The 16713-nt window shown below is 37.9% G+C and overlaps 1 protein-coding gene across 8 annotated transcripts in view; it reads left to right on the top strand.

Annotated features, from left to right (window-relative positions):
• Positions 1 to 16713, top strand: part of kiaa1841 (KIAA1841 ortholog) — a 124626-nt gene that overhangs the window by 79009 nt on the left and 28904 nt on the right. For 6 of the 8 annotated variants that reach the window (XM_039737972.1, XM_039737971.1, XM_039737978.1 and 3 more), the window contains 4 exons: positions 5353 to 5505; positions 6721 to 6869; positions 8694 to 8793; positions 9770 to 9802. In XM_039737972.1, the coding sequence (XP_039593906.1) occupies positions 5353 to 5505; positions 6721 to 6869; positions 8694 to 8793; positions 9770 to 9802 (435 nt within the window). Of the gene's footprint in view, positions 1 to 5352; positions 5506 to 6720; positions 6870 to 8693; positions 8794 to 9769; positions 9803 to 9941; positions 10062 to 16713 lie in introns of those variants that run through there. The other 2 variants (XM_039737979.1, XM_039737977.1) reach the window with 2 other exon arrangements.

The following is a 16713-nucleotide window of genomic DNA, read 5'->3' as shown; positions in this document are numbered from 1 at the left end:
TCATTGTAATGGTGCATTGTCCCTCACTAGAGTAAACTCAAGACCAAGGATGTAGTACCTCAGCTGTTGACTGGCCCACTTAATTCCATTCCACTGCTGCATATCTGGTCTCCTGGTGCAATAGTTTCTTGCCAAGGTTTTTTATCAGGTGTTCAGTACCATTGAAACTTTGTATCAGCATGCCACCAAAACCTGTGCCTGAAGCATCTGTCTGGAAAATGAATAGCCGAGACTTTAGAGCACTGTGTCCAAATAGTCCCTCCCCCTACAATGTAGCCGAAATTTTCTGCCTCTGTTCACCCAAAATAATAGTTTTTAGGAGTTATCTGTAGCCTGGCTTCACAAAGTGTGTGAAGCACTGTCTGCACATGCCGTACATGTTCCCCCCCGCTTGCCAGAACAGATGACCACGTTAATTAGGTATGCTGCACTATAGAAATAATAGTACTATTTCCTCCAGATGTTGAAAAGTGGCTGGTGCCCAGTGCAAACCAAATTGGTAGACACAACACTGCCAATATCTGCTAGGGTTACTGAACACGTTCTTTTCATTGGCAGACTATTATTAAAGGGCTCTGCCAGTACCCTTTCGTCAAGTGTAGTTCATCCACTCTGTGCATCAGGTATGCATCAAACCGGGAAACTCGATTAACACTAGAATTACCGAAGCCTACAAAAGAACTCATAAATCTGTCTCACCTTAAATCCCTTTGCACCTCTCCATCAGCGTCTTTTGGCTTTTAAATGTGCCGATAAGCAGCAAGCAGCCTGCTCTCACATCCCCCCACCACCGCACAAAGTTTTTTCAGCTCAAGTCTTTTTACCTGCGTGTCAGTTGGTTAGAGTTGTATAGACTAGAGTATATACTATATCGTTATTTGGAACACATGCATTTCATGTGTGTTCCGTGTCTACAACAATCTACACATCATTAAAACAAGCGTTTTTCATGCTTTAGTAATAATTGACAAAATGTTGACATGAAGCATATAATGTGTGAAGCCTGAAGTCCAAATATCAAATAAACACTTTCACAAAAGGTGCAAGTATAACAAAACAAGTGTTCTTTTATTCAAGAATATAACTGCAGTAAAAGAACCTGCGTTAGTGTGTAACATTGACGCGTCTTTAACCTGACTGTTTTGGTGGCATAATGGTAAGAGTTGCCGACAAGTTTGATCCCATACGATTCCGTTTTGAAAAGCGAGCTGCTTTTATTCTTACTATTTTAGAATAAAAACATACATTTGATTTGAATATGTAACAGCTGGTGTAAATGTATGGTACTTGTAAAGGTTAGCGTTGTTTTTTTATTCAGTTTTATTCTCCCAGTTACGTTCACAGTCCCCCCGATCTGACACTGCTGTTTTCACATACAGACGTGCTATAGCAGAGGTGAACTCAGATGATGACGAGGGTTCTACATCACACCCGGTTTTTGAGTTTTGTGTGAAATGTCAGATTTGGCTTTTTTTCTGTTTTTTTGTGTTGTTCCAATGCACATAAAGGAAATAAACGTGTATACCAAAACATTTGTAATTGCAACAATTTTCTGGGAGAAATGGTGCAATTTCTGGGAAAATTCCAGGGGTGCTGATAATTTCGGCCATGACTGTATAATTTTCATGATGAAATGCATTAAAGCATGTATTAATCAAGTGGGGGCACGGTGGTGTGGAGGTTACACTGCTGCCTCTCAGCAAGGGGGTCTCGGGTGTTCCCTGCCTTGAATTTGCATGTTTTTCTGTTGGGATTACTCGGCATGCTTCAGTTTCCTTTCAAAGTCATGTAGGATATGGGGTTTTGTTATGCTATATTGACCCTGCTAGTGTATCATTTGCTCCTGCCTTGCACACAATGCTTGCTGAATGAATGGCATAATTAAACATGTGTAGCGAAGATTTTTTTTAAAGTTCTGAACACTCCGTGGTCTAAGTTTATAACTAGTTTTAATTTCACAAAGACGTTTATCGTGTACTGATTGGTTCTGTGGAGAAAGAAAAAGGAAGGATTGGAACTGGGGGTTTGGTACGTCTGACAGAGTCAGCACGCATGCAATAAAGAAAGCCCGCTTAGTGGAACATCCATTGAATTCTGTGTTTGTGTCTCCGACCACCAGATCACGAACCCAACATTTACACAATATTTAAGTTAAACCTGTGCGATACCCATTCATACATCCAATTTTTTTGAGCCTCGTCACACCTTCTGTAAAGTTCTTTACACTGAACGTACACCTGGGGACCTCTTACTGCAAGGGAGCAGCACTACCACCACACTACCGTGCATGTTTTAATACCTGCTTTAAAGCATTTCATCCTGAAAATGATATCAAGTATTTATCTTAGCATTCTAAATTTTCAGAGAGCAAGAATATCATAAAGTGAATGTATTCTGTGCTTTGATCACTGCCAGCGCCTCCATTTAGTGTAGAGGAAGTCAGTTTAAGAAGTGCGTCGTGATTAACAACTGGGTCAGGGAACACTTAACACAAAGCATTTAATGTCCTACATTAACTTATGACAGGATTTGAGAAAATCTAGTAAATTAAACATTGATTTTAGGATGAAGTTTACTTTATGACATTCTACTTTAATTATAAAATAAACTATGAGAATAAAGTGGAAATGTTGACTTTAATCTCAACATAAGCGTCAAGATTAAAGTCAACATGTCGACTTTATTCTCGACATATCGTTTTTTTTTCTTCTCCGTGGCCCTAATACGATTCCGTAGGGCTATACCTCAAATAGCATTATAAATGCAAATTGCAGTTTTATTATCTATGTACAGTATATAGCTTAGCTTGAAGCAAGGTCCATATTAATGCAATTTGCCTAAATGATGGTTCAGTTGGTAAAGATGTCATCACCAAGTTGCACTTGTTTTATTTTATTTTTATTTGGTGAATACTGTGTAATACACCTGGGCTTGAAGTAATAGTATTATTAACTTGCACTATTATTTATTTTATTGTTATTATTTATTAGTTTAAATATTATGCAGTTTAATGATAGTAAAGTCGTTTATAAAGTCACTTTGTGTCAGTGGACAGAGATTGTTAACATTAACAAAGTGTAGTTGGTTTACAAAACAAATTTACTATTTTTTCCTTTTCTAAGACATGTTCAGCGCAATACAACTTTTGACAAGCACATCTGGATATTTTACTAAGTCTGAATGCCACTTTGGATGGTTGAAAATATGTTTTCAAAATTTTAGTTTAAGTTGTTTGCTTCTATATTTTGACTACAACTGTCATGAAATGTGATCCCTTCTCTTCATTAGTGCCACCCCTTTGAAAACTATCACTTTATGCAAACCTGTATTAATACTTGTGTGCACATTAAAATGTTTTTTTCGTACAACGTACGATTCTCATGACAGTAGAATAGGTTATTCTTAGCCAGTCTACTGCAGTATTTGCAGTGCAAAATGTGGTTAACATCCACTCATGCATGGGGGAAAAAAAATACCGTAGAATACTGTGAAACCGATATAATTTTGAAAAATACAATGATATAAAATTTTGGTTATCCAGAAACCACATTTAAAAGCTATCCTTTGTTTTCAGGCAAAATGAATTTTAGGATTGAAAAGGTGAGAAATCACAGTAACATTAGACTGTTTCCTATACCTGTCAGCCTACAAGACCTGAAAAGTACTGATGCAGTGCTTAGTCATTTTGTGAAATGTACAGTTTTGAAACAAACATGTGCATTGATGTAGCAGGTAACTCTTGAACTGACAGGGCTTGCTACCGCTGAGAAAAATTACTTAAATATTTAGCAGCTGGTTAATCACATGTGATGGCTTGAATGTCTGGACAGTGGTTCTGTCACAAATTTTCAAGTGTTCAGCCCTAGGAAATGGACATTAACCTTTTGAAATAAAAGAGTTATACTCCATTACAAACAGATCTTGCTTTATGCAGTCACAGAAAGAAACTATGTAAAAAAGCAAATAAATAAATAAAGTGCTAACCATTAATTGATCTATACTCTGGGCTTGTAACAGGTATACTGGAGATTATGAAATTGGTCCCTAGTATTAGCTCAAAAACTGCAGAGTGTAAACGTGGTTTTTTTTCAGGCCTTTGATAACAAGAAGAAGCATAATATTACATAAATAATCAGGTCTCTGAGTATGCAGATGTATGCATGACGGTGTTTCTCTGGAGTTGATTGAGGTGCTTGGCTGATTGTACATTCAGGTGAAAATGCGATTAGATCAGTTGGATGCCTTATTCACACCTCAGAGTATACAGAGGACTGCAGCTGCTGGTGTCTTCGCTGGCTAAGTGAGCTATGAATGACACGGGGCGACAGAAAAGGAGTTGTGTTGGGCTTGTGTGGGAAGAAAGGAGAAAGACCATGCATCAACATGACACAATCCATTAAAATCATCTGTTTACTTAAATATTCTTTTCAAAGATGCCAGTTATTTATATATTGCGATAGAAGAGTGCTATGCACTTGTGTACAACACAACTTTACAAGTAAACATTTCTGTAAAAATTTGAAGGTAACCCTCCATCATATATATAAAGATGGGCTTCTAGAAAGTGTATCTAGACTACCAGGTTTGAAAAGCTGGTAGCCTAGCAGACTACCATATGCATTTAGAATTTGTCCACTGCATTAATGCATTTAGAATTATTATTTACTAGCTGTCCCTCGTGGCTCTACTCGCATAGTAATGAACAGGACAAACTTTAAAAACCAATAAACAAATGGGCATTGTTAGCTAAGCGAAGGCAAATTACGTTCCAAAAATGGCCTGAGGTAGACCGATTCAAACAGTGGCTGACGCGTGAGTTAGGAGGGCCCCCAGCTCCCCACTCCTGATGTCACACAGCCTCTGTCTCAGATTAGCGCGAATATATCGCTTCTGCAAGCAAACTATGATATTTAGTGAGATGAAAGAAGTCGCAAAATCAACCATAATGTTCAAGCAAATTATAGAAAAAAAACCTGATTTAAATCCATTAAGTATTTCTCTTATTCACTAGCTTAGTTAGAGGCAAGGTACACTCCGAGGCTGGCGTGTGACTGATGAGGGCCTCGCCCAGCTCCCCACTCCTGACATCATGCTTCCCTCTCCTCTCTGCCCCCAGCCTCTGTCTCAGATTAATGCGAATAAGCTGTTCCCGTAAGTGAACTATGATACTTAGCGCAATGAGAGAAGTCGCAAAATCAACTGGAATGTTCAAGCAAATTATAGAGAAAAACACAATCTAAATCGGTTAAGTAATTTCTACTGGTAGAGATTAAGATTCTGTTGATTCCTATGATGGTTATGTAATTTTTTAAATAGTATCAAGATTCTGTCACACTATGTTGATGTTCACAGGTATTTCTTTTCACTGAATTGTCTCATTGCCGGTTTCACCCAGAACAAGTGCAATATCCAAGTATAGCCAGAGAACAAGACTCTCACATTATTGGATTTTACCCCTGCTGCAAAAAGAAGGTTCTGCGCTTTGATCCCATTAAAATCCCAAGAGTGAGTATACAATTTGAGACTGATTTTGTACTGTGCCTTCAAATAAGGTGGGTTTACAGTAATTGTTTATTTGTGTGACATTAGAGCCATAGGTCATTCAGTGTTTACATTTACCATTACAAAAGATCCTTGGCTGTTGTCCTGGACTTAAATTTCCTTTTCAATTGCAAACTGTCTTTAGAAACATTAAATGTAATGTCTACATGCTATTATAATAAGACAGAAAAAGAATATAACATCAAATGCTGTTGTCTCTGTTTGAGTAATGAATGGATTTACAGTGTGATCTGTTTTCTGCTTTGGCCAACATTTTATTCAAATGTCAATTTGTAAATTGTGTGTAACTTCTTATCAAACAAGTCTTTTCTTTTTGAATCCAATAGGAATGTTTTTTTTTTCTTGGATAGAAAATGTGGTTTGTGTTAAACAGCTTAGACCTTTGAGCTGTATTTCATCTCCTTAATCTGTACATTAACTCAATCAACTATTCTTTATATAATACTTTTCACATTAATGCTAATATGTGCTAGACTTTTAATTACTGGTAAATCAGACCGTGCATTGATGCAGCTGAGCAGAAACAGAAATTAAATACTATAATTATATCACATAAAGCATGGTAATTCATCAAGCTCAATCTTCTGTTTTGATCTTGAATGGTATGGCTGACCGAATATTCCAGGAAGACTATAAAGTCCCTTAAAGTGAAAGCTACAGAGCACAAAGAGCATTTGCTAAGAGTTTCACACCAAAGATTTAACAGAAAGTAAAAGAAAGTACAAACGTGTAGACAGCATCAGTAGACAGTGGCTGTAAATCATATGGTTTCCAGTTAAGTCTCCATTATTAATCTAGTTTTAAAAATATAGTAATATATTACTATAAAGTTGTGATTGTTAAGAATATTTAGATACAAGCAAACAATAAAATGTATGGGCAAAGTTGTATACATGAGTTGCATAAGGCTTCCATGATGCAGTATTGTTTCATGTAGTTTCTCTTTACTGATTCTTCATTATATATTGTAAGCAGCATAGTTGCCTGTTGCTAATATAGTAATAATTAAAATTCATCTTATTAAACACTAATAAAAAAACTTTCATAATTGAGCTCTAGTGAAAATATTTTCTGTATTAAACATTCAAATTCAGAGAAATAAAACTGAAGGGGTAGATCGCTATGCATTTTGTAATGACTCTGTATTTATTCAAACAGGGGTGTCAAGTTAAAGACCATGTGGTTAATATAAATTACTCAGCAAGCAATGAGGATAATCAGAATGATTTGAAAGAAACAAGACTTCTGAATGCTTTGCTTAAACACAGGGACATAATTTGTCAGCCATACATGCAGAATAATGAGAGGTAAGGTAATATATTTTTAGGAAATATTTGCTTTAAGTAAAGATACTGTGTGTTTCCTTCTGGCAGCTAATGATAAAAAAATAGTGATTTACTGTAATTTCAATTCACTAGTATTAAAAGAATGTACATTCCATGACTGTTTTGTTGGGCGATAACATGGAGTTATACCTACTGTAGTTCGCCATATACTGTAGCCATCTTACATTTAGCTGTAACTCGGTATCTACAGCATTCAGACAATTGAAACTAGGAAGTGTCATCGGAATTTGGTATAAAAAAAATCATGAATTAAAGTTATGTATTGATCCTGCCCTCTGTTAATGGTACAGGCTGGTGGTGGTGTGGGGATATTTTCACTTTAAGTTTCTTAATACCAACTAAGCATTATTTCAGTGTTACAGCATACCTAAAATTTGTTGACAAGGTACATATTTTTACAGCCAAAATCCACTCTTTTCTTTTTTTTTAAATTGCATACCTGAAGCAGGATAATGCACCATGTCCCAAGATCTGCGATAGCAGTTTACCGCATAAGTCCATGGCCAAAAAATCTGCATAAGATGTATGCTGTCAAGTCTGCCTGCTTTTAAAATCCCTAAAGAATATTTCCAGAACCTTGTTGAATCAATTCTTCAAAACATTCAGGCTGTTCTAGAGGCAAAATGAGGCCCTGGTCTAATGTCTTATGCAATTGATAGGATATGATGAGCTTCTGTGATTTTTAGCAAGAATTGCATGTTCTGCCAGATTAATCTGGTTGCTGAAACTATGAGTAATTTGTTTTTTTATGAACACTGTCCACCGAACACCACACATTTACATTTGCAAAATATAATTTAAGGTAAATGCATCTCAACACCTTCTTGTTTAATAATGACAAGTTATTGACAAGTGCTTTCTCAGTTTTTTTTTATTTTTCATAAATTTGCAAAAACCTCAAGTAAACTTTTTCACATTGTTTTTATGGGGTGTTGTGTGTAGAACTCTGAGGAAAAAAATGAATTTAATCCATTTTGGAATAAGGCTGTAACATAACAAAATGTGGAAAAAGTGATGCGCTGTGAATACTTTCCGGGTGCAGTGTAGTTAAGTCCGTATAATCGCATGGGTGCTTTCTTCAGGGCAAGTCACTAATTTTGTGGAGGTCTGAGGCCCATTTGAAAATGTTAACAAATAAGTAAAACAGATTTGCTTCTCTGATCCAATAATAACAAACATATATTTATTGCTATGTAGTTGGTTTAATAAATGAATAACAAATGAGCGATCTTTTTTTTTTTTATACTACTAATAAGTACAGTGGCCTTTGCACTGTGTGATTATTCTGTCCTGTACTAGACTGAATCTAGTCTAGTACAGGATAGATCTGAGTTAGAGTCTATGCTGAAAATATAAAGAGCATAGCTGGAATCAGTTTCTGAGAGAAACGGCAACTAATCACAGACCACATTGATTCATACAGAGGCAATTTGGAGTCGCATATTGAGTTAATGTACAGTATATGTCTATGGAATGTCAGAGGAAACTGGTGCACCTGGAATAGTAAGAGACATTGAGAATGTGCAATCTTTATGCAAATGGTGACCTGACTGAAATTTGCATTTAGGACTCCAGATGTGCGAGGGAGCAGTTCTCACCAGTATGCCATTGTCAGTGTCAAAAATATTTGAAAAATGTTTTTTTTCTATTTGCTTTTTAGAGTATACTTGCCATATTCTTACTCCTTCTTTTATGCCTACTGAATGCATGCAATGATTACAGAATTTGCGTAATAATGGAAATCATGATCTTTTAAATGTTTTATTTTCCTTTTATGTATGTTAGTATCCCTGCTTCAAGTGCATCAGGTGAAAAAGTCCTTGATAGTGGAGTTTATTTGGAGTCGTCATCCTCTAATACTCAAAAAGCTGGAGTGGTCTCCACGGTGAGTTTTAAAAATGGTTGTTTCAAGAATTGTTTAAAAATTTTCACTTTTTTTTTTAAATTATTTCTTCCAGGATTTTTATATTTTTTTTAATGTATGCAATAATTTCATTTTATTAAATTATATCTGATGCTAACATGGTCTTTTTGTAAAATGTACTGTAATTAAGCAGGCACACTATCTGAAAGAATATTGCCAGACATTGACTAAATATCTGTTACTGTGATGCAAAGTTGGGTTATGCTGAGAACTAAAATAAGTTAAATTTTTGTAGAAGTGAACCATTCAAACAAATAATTTTATTAACAAGTATAAGCCATGCAGAATACTATTACTAATAATAATAGTTCATATTTGTTTATAACCTATGTCTCACGGTGTTGCGCACATTTTTGGAGTGTCTTTTTATAAGTCCTATTCTATATGCATAGCGGCTGTGTATCTGTGGCTAGGCATCTTCTTACTTTGCTCTTTTTTAATCTCTTGAAGAGTTTATCCATGTTTTCTTCTTCTAGTGTTTACTGCCACATCCTTTCTGCTCAGGCACCCTTTATAAAGCACAGCTATGACACATCTGTGCACTGTGGCCTTATTTAGGCATAGTTTTTTTTTCTTTTCTGTTTTTTTTTTTTTCTTTTAACCTACTTCCAGTATTTGTGAAATGGCAAACTGACTGCAGTTTTAATGTTAATTCAGCCTAATAGCCCCACCACAATATTCTTTGTAAACTAGAAAATATGGAAATATGTACATATCTTTATGCTCAAGCATATTATGTGTAGAGCTACAGTAAATAAGTGAGAAATTTCTTCAGAGACAATAAAGTTAAATCTTTCCAAACTCACAGTGAATTGCTTTCATCTTTACCTTTAGTATAATGGTCAAAGATGTATGGATAAAATCATCTCTGTATATATTCTAGTATTTTTGTTCTTGTATATTGGCAGTATTTTAAATCTCTTTCCTTTTTTAACAGTTTTCATTATTGAAAAACTGGACCTTGCAAATGGTAGGTTTCTCATTGATTTGTAGAGTAAGAATAATATTTTTATATTTAGTTTTATTTACAAGTTAAGATAATAAGAGCTTTGACTTGGTTGCTTTTGGTCTAGTAACATCTTTTTAAATCAAGTTACTCTTTTGTTTAGGAGGATTTGTTGCTCAGTTTACAGTATGTAATTTACATTGCACACAAGGCATTTTTTGTGGATGCTAATTTTCTATCCATCAGACTACGAACCCAAAGATGTTAGGTATGTTATTTCCTTGTATGCTTTAAAATAGTTTTGTTCACTTACTCCATCCATTCATATATCTGTCTTCTAACCAATGTATCCATTCTGAGATTGTGAAGAGTCAGTGCCTATTTGGCAGCAACTAGTGGAACACAGGAGTTCCATTGCAGGGCAATTTGGAGATGTCAGTTAACTGATAGCCTAACACTCTAATCCCTGAAGCCTACAAAAAAACTTGTAATCCTGGGCCAACCTTAAATTCCTTCGCACCTCTCCGTCAGCATCATTTGTTTTACAAATGTGTCAATCAGCACAAGCAGCAAGCAACTTTCTATCCCATCGCCCCCGTTGTAGGAGCTGAGTCTGCCGTGAAATTCTCAGAGCTCGGGTCTCTTTATATGAGAGTGATATGCCTGGAGCTGTATAGGGTAAATTAATATATCGTTATATATCGCTATTTGCAATACGTACATTTTATGTGTGCTCCATGTATACAACGATCTGTGTAAGTGTAGGCTGACAGGAACTGCTGAACACATAGCTAAAATAGAAACTTTTTCCATGTTATACTAATAATGACGTGAAGTGTATAATGTGTGAATACTTTAGTCCAGATATCAAATAAACATGTGCTCTTTTATTCAAGAATATAACCAAAGAAAAAAAAATCATTTGATTTTCATGTTGCTATCAATGAGTTAAAAACCCAAGCTCAAATGTCATTTGACAGGAAGTTCATATGTATTCTTGAATGGTGTAGAGGTAAGAACTGCTGCCTTATAACCCAAAGGTTCTGGGTTCAAGGCTGTGTGCTCTGTGTTTGTGAGTAGTGAGCTGCTATTATTATTACTATAATATAATAAAAACATACATTTGATTTGAGTCTGTAACACCCAGTGTAAATTTTGGCTATTATATTTTAGCAGATGTTTTTTTTTATTACTCAGTTTTATTCTGTCAGTGAAGTTCATGTGGTACTTGCTGTCTGTTCTCTGAACTGATGGTATTTATCTCCATTCTTTTCACAAGAGCAGCGATGATCACAGTTGCTGCTGAGGTTGATGCCTGCTCAGAACTATTTGTTGTGCCGGCAGTCAAAGATACAATGTCCCTTGACCGCTACCAGACTACCATGCGGTATTTGTGCTTTGACAAAAAAGACACCCATGCAGAATTTGTGACAAAAAACAGATTTGCTGTGATCTCGGACATCTGGCAACGTTTTGTTGAGAACTGTGTTTTGAGTTACAACTCAGGGCAAAGATTTTCCATGTCTGTGGTCATAAAGCTGTGAATATATTTTTTTTATTCATAGCTTCGCTTGGTGGTTGATGGGTGCCCACGAGGTGACATTCCTCTGTTCATGGGTGACTTCAATGCAGCCATTGGCACTGACAGGGCTGGCTATGAGGATTGTCTCGGTCTCCATGGGTCTAGTGACCGTGGTGAAAGTGGTTCCATGTTCCTTGACTTTGCAAAAGGCCAGGGGCTACGAATCACTGGATCCTGGTCCCAGTGCCCAGAACCGCATCGTTGGACTTGGTTACTACCTACTAGCAAAATGAGCCTGGACTTGGCCAGACTCCAATTCTTGAGGCTGATCCTCCAATTAGCTGTGAACCACCCAATCTCACTCAGATTGCACAGGTGGTGAACCAGCTGAGGGGGGGAAAGGCTGCAGGGATCTGTGGTATTCGGGGTGAACTTCTCCAGGCAGGTGGTAAGGCTGTCCTCCTGGCATTGCAAGAAATCTTTGCTTCCGTTTGGGAGACTCGTATCCTCCCATTTTACTGGAAAACGGGACTTGTCATCCCTGTCTGGAAAGGGAAGGGTGATCGCCTGGATTGCAGCAACTACAGGGGGATAACACTGCTCTCTGTGCTGGGTAAGGTCCTTGATAGGGTCGTCCTCAATAGGATCCGTGATCACTTGTTCACCTACCAGCAACTGGAACAGTCTGGTTTCACGCCCAAGAAGCCTACCATTGACCGCATCCTAGCACTGAGGGTTCTCAAGGAGCGCAAACGTGAATATGAGCTGAGTTTCTTTACAGCTTTTGTCGATTTTCGTAAAGCATTCGACTCAGTTGATCGAGCTGCCCTGTGGGACATCCTGAGGGTTCGTGGGATCCCCTCGAGGTTGCTGGATATCATGGTCGACCTGTACACTGGTACTGTGAGTGCTGTACAGAGTGGAAGCAGAACCTCTGATTTTCCCAGTTGATTCTGGGGTTTGTCAGGGGTGTGTTCTTGCTCCTACTCTGTTCAATGCTTGTATGGTCTAGGTGTTGGGCAAGGTCGTGGGGTCCAGCAGCTGTGGGGCATCTGTTGGTGAAGAAAGATTCATGGATCTTGACTTTGCTGACGATGCTGTGATATTCGCAGAGTCAGTGGAGGCTCTGATCGGGGCACTCGAGAGACTGAGTGAGGAGTCTGAGTGTCTAGGCTTGCGAGTGTCCTGGATAAAAACCAAGATCCAGGCCTTTAATGACCTCTTGGGCACAGCCATCAGCAGTGTGTCTGTTTGCAGGGAGAGAGTGTCGACCTTGTCAAGAGGTTTACTTACCTTGGCAGTGACATTCATCTCTCCGGTGACTCTTCCTATGAAGTCAGTAGACATATTGGGAGAGCATGGGGGGGTCATGAGGTCGCTGGAAAGGGGTGTGTGGTGTTCCCAATATCTATGCAAAAGGACGAAGGTCCAAGTCTTTAGAGTCCTGGTGCTTCTTGTCTTGCTATATGGTTGCGAGACATGGACGCTATCCAGTGACCTGAGACGAAGACTGAACTCCTTTGGTACTGTGTCTCTCCAGAAAATCCTTGGGTACCGTTGGTTTGATTTTGTGTCGAATGAGCGGTTGCTCATGGAGTCCAGAATGAGGCACATTACCTGCATTGTGAGGAAGCATCAGTTACGGCACTACAGCCATGTGGCGCGTTTCCCCAAGGGTGATCCAGCTCGTAAGATCCTCATTGTTGGGAACCTGAGTGGCTGGACCTGGCCAAGGGGTCACCCACGTAACACCTGGCTGTGGCAGATAGAGGGTCATTTCCGGAGGGTGGGACTGGACCGCGTGTCTGTCTGGGGGGTGGCCAACCGGGATTCCGAGCTGTTTCGATGTGTAGTGGGTGTGGCAACGCACTATACCAGTGCATGCTCCCCTACTTGACTTGACTTGCTTGTCATAAAGCTTATGGAGCCGTTTCTGGACAAAGGAGGAACTGTAACAATAGACAACTTCTTCACAGCGATTTTGCTGGCTAACAGACTGCTGCACCGCGACACAACTCTGCTTGGCACCATAAGTAAAATGGGACTTTCACCTGCAGCTAAAGTCACTTGCAATGCTGGCAGTGCTGTGCTCACGGTGTACACACCCAAAATGACAAAGCCTTTGATTTTAGTTTGTAACAGCCAATGTAAAGTTTTGCTATCTGTAAAAGATATTGTTGAAAAGATATAAGCAGACACACAAATGCTGGTGAACTATGTCTTCTTGGTATCTTGTTGTCACTTGAATTTTTTGTTATTCAGTTTTATTTTTTAATAAAAGATCACTTGTATCGTTACACCTTTGCAGAAGTGTTTATTTTATGTTTTATTTTATGCGTATATGCATGCTTGGACCCTGATGTACTCTGGACTTCAAACCTTTATAGTGAGATCAGAAGTTTCAATGATAGTTACCAAAATAACAGTATTGTTGCTGAGTGTACCAGAAGATTAACTGAACAAAAGGTAACAAATATCAGGTGAGTAGACCTCAGTAAAGATCTTTAGAAAAGCTTCACTGCATCTCCTAGCTTGAACGTTCAATTGCCTACAGGCCTGCTTTTCTCCTGGACATTTCATACTTCCAGAAACTTGGGCTCTGTTTTTATTTTATTAGCCTTATATTAAACCTTCTGCCATATCTTTGAAATAGGCCTTAAGCACTTGTGTGACACATCAGACTCAACACAATATGTCCCGTCCTTGGATATTTTTTCATAACATCTGTTTTAAAGCCAGTGTTTTAAGAACAATGAAACTGAAAGTGTTGAAATACGCTTTTATTTTGCTGGATACCTTTCAGTAGAAAATTGATTAATAAAGTATGTTCAATTCTTAAATGCATTTTTAAAATTGGTATCCAATTAGGAAAAACTGGTCCATGTGAGCCTTAGTTTGAAATAACCAGGGCAAACTAGTACTAACTTCACTCACTAGCCACTTTATTAGGTACACCTTACTGGTTGGACCCCCCTTTGCGTTTCAGAAGTGCTGTAATTCTTTGTGATATAGATTCACCAAAGTGCTGGAAACATTCCTCAGGGATTGTGGTCCATATTGACATGATAGCATCATGCAGTTACTACGGATTTGTCGGCTGCACATTCATGATGCAAATCTCCCGATCCACTATATTCCAGAAGTGCTTTATTGGATTGAGATCTTGTGACTCTAGAGGCCATTTGAGTATAGTGAACTCAATGTCATGTTCAAGAAACCAGTTTTAGATGATTTTAGTTTTGTGACATGGCGTGTTTAACCTACTGGAAGTAGCCATCAGAAGATGGGTACACTGCGGTCATAAAGGAATGTACATGGTCAGCTGTAATAATCAGGTAGACGGTTGCATTTATATAATGCTCAGTTGGTACTAAGGGGCCCAAAGTTTGCCAAGAAAATATTCCCCACACCATTACACCACAACTACCAGCCTGAATCATTGATTAAAGGCAGGATGGATCCATGCTCCCATGTTGTTGACACCAAATTCTGACCCTACCAACAGAATGTTGCAGCAGAAATTGAGACTCATCAGATCAGGCAACATTTTTTTCCAATTTGATACTGTCCAATTTTGGTGCGCCTGTGTGAATTGTAGCCTCAGTTGCATGTTCTTAGCTGCCAGGAGTGACACCCAGTTGGGTCTCCTGATGCTGTAGCCCATCTACTTCAATGTATAAAATGTTGCGTGTTCAGAGATGCACTTCTGCAAACCTCGGTTGGAGAAGTGATTTGAATTACTTTTGCCTTTCTATCAGCTTGAACTAGTCTGGCCATTCTCCACTGACATCTGGCATCAACAAGGCATTTTTGCCCAGACAGCTGCCATTCACTTTATATTTTCCCTTTTTTCAGACCATTGCCTGTAAACCCTAGAGATGGTTGCGGATTAATATCCCTGTAGATTAGCAGTTTCTGAAATACTCAGACCAGCCCATCTGGCACTAACAACCGTGCCATGTCACTTAAATTACCTTTCTTCCCCATTTTGATACTCTGCTTGAACTTCAGCAGGTCGTCTTGACAATGTCTACATACCTAAATGCATTGAGTTTCTGCCATGTGATTGGTTGATTATTAGCGTTAACAAGCATTTGACCTGGTGTCTAATAACGTGGCTGGTGAGTGTAAATAAAAGATTTAATTTCTCATTCTGCTGCATTTTTTTCAAGCTTTATCACAAGTCTTTTTATCTTCTTCCTCTTTCGTGATGGCCAGAAAGAGCAAACATATCTATCTATGGCAAGGTTATTAAAAATGATGTATTCATAATAAGGATCGCAGATTAAAGTTTATTAGTTTTAGGGCCTGCGGCACTTTTGAGTATACTGTATATTGTTTAAAGTTTGGTCAAGGTTGGTCATCTTAATAAGTGATGAGTGGCACTGAAAACAACAGCCTTTTTCTGCATCCAGCGATAATATCATCTCCGGGGTGTTAGGCATTATGGGTGAATATATTACATTAAACAGGCGTCAAAGATTGAAAGCCAAGTGTCTGCCTTTAATAAAGCTAGAACTTTGAGAGTATCTTAACATCATTATTCAGAAATGAGATTTGCCTGTATGGTGCACATTATAAGTCCTTATTTTTCTTAGGAAAGACAGTAATTAATGCTTGACAAAAAGTTTGAGGTAGTATTTTATTGTTTCTAGCTTCTGTAAATGTTGCTAATAAAAGGGCAACTAACTTAATTGAATTTTTTTTTTTATAAAATTCTGCAGGGTAGCCAGTCTGCCGCTTTCCCACTTATAGCATCTAGTAATTCTGAGAGTGCCAGAGGTTTATCCAATTCCTCTTCATTTTAGAGTATCTAGTTGTGGTATCTGTAATGTATCCAAAAACACATTAGGTGCTTTAGGTTTGGTGTCTTGTCTTCTTTAAATGGAGTAGAATATAATGACTTCTAGTAATCTCTAAATGTGTGAATTATATTTTTATGGTCGATGATTTTGTCTCCGTCTGTGTTGGTAATTACTGGTATAGCATTGCGAACTTCCTGCTTGTGGATTTGTTGAACTAAGATATTATTAGCCTTTTCTCTGTGTTCATAGTAATGATGTTGTGATTTAAAAATGAGTTGTTCTGTTTATTTTTTTGTCACAAGGTTAAGTTCTGATTGCAAAGCCTATCTTTTCCTATAAAGTGCCTCATTTGGACACCTGGCATGATCTTGATCAATTTTGGTAATTTCATTAATTAGCTCTGAGGCCTTCTTGCTTTCCGATTTATTTTTGTGGGAAAGATATGAAATAATCTGCACTCTTAAGAAAGCCATCAGAGTTTCCCCAGAGTATTTGTGCAGAAACCTCTGAGGATATATTTGTCTCTAAAAATAAATCCTTTTGCTCCAATATAAACTCTGTATAGTTCTCACCTGCTAATAAAAGTGGGCTAAGACACCAGCTGCGAT

The sequence above is a fragment of the Polypterus senegalus genome, chromosome 16 (genome assembly GCF_016835505.1).
Source record: "Polypterus senegalus isolate Bchr_013 chromosome 16, ASM1683550v1, whole genome shotgun sequence".
Lineage (NCBI taxonomy): Eukaryota > Metazoa > Chordata > Cladistia > Polypteriformes > Polypteridae > Polypterus > Polypterus senegalus.
The sequence above is the reverse complement of the archived record's forward strand: the minus strand, read 5'-3'. Positions and strand labels throughout refer to the sequence as shown.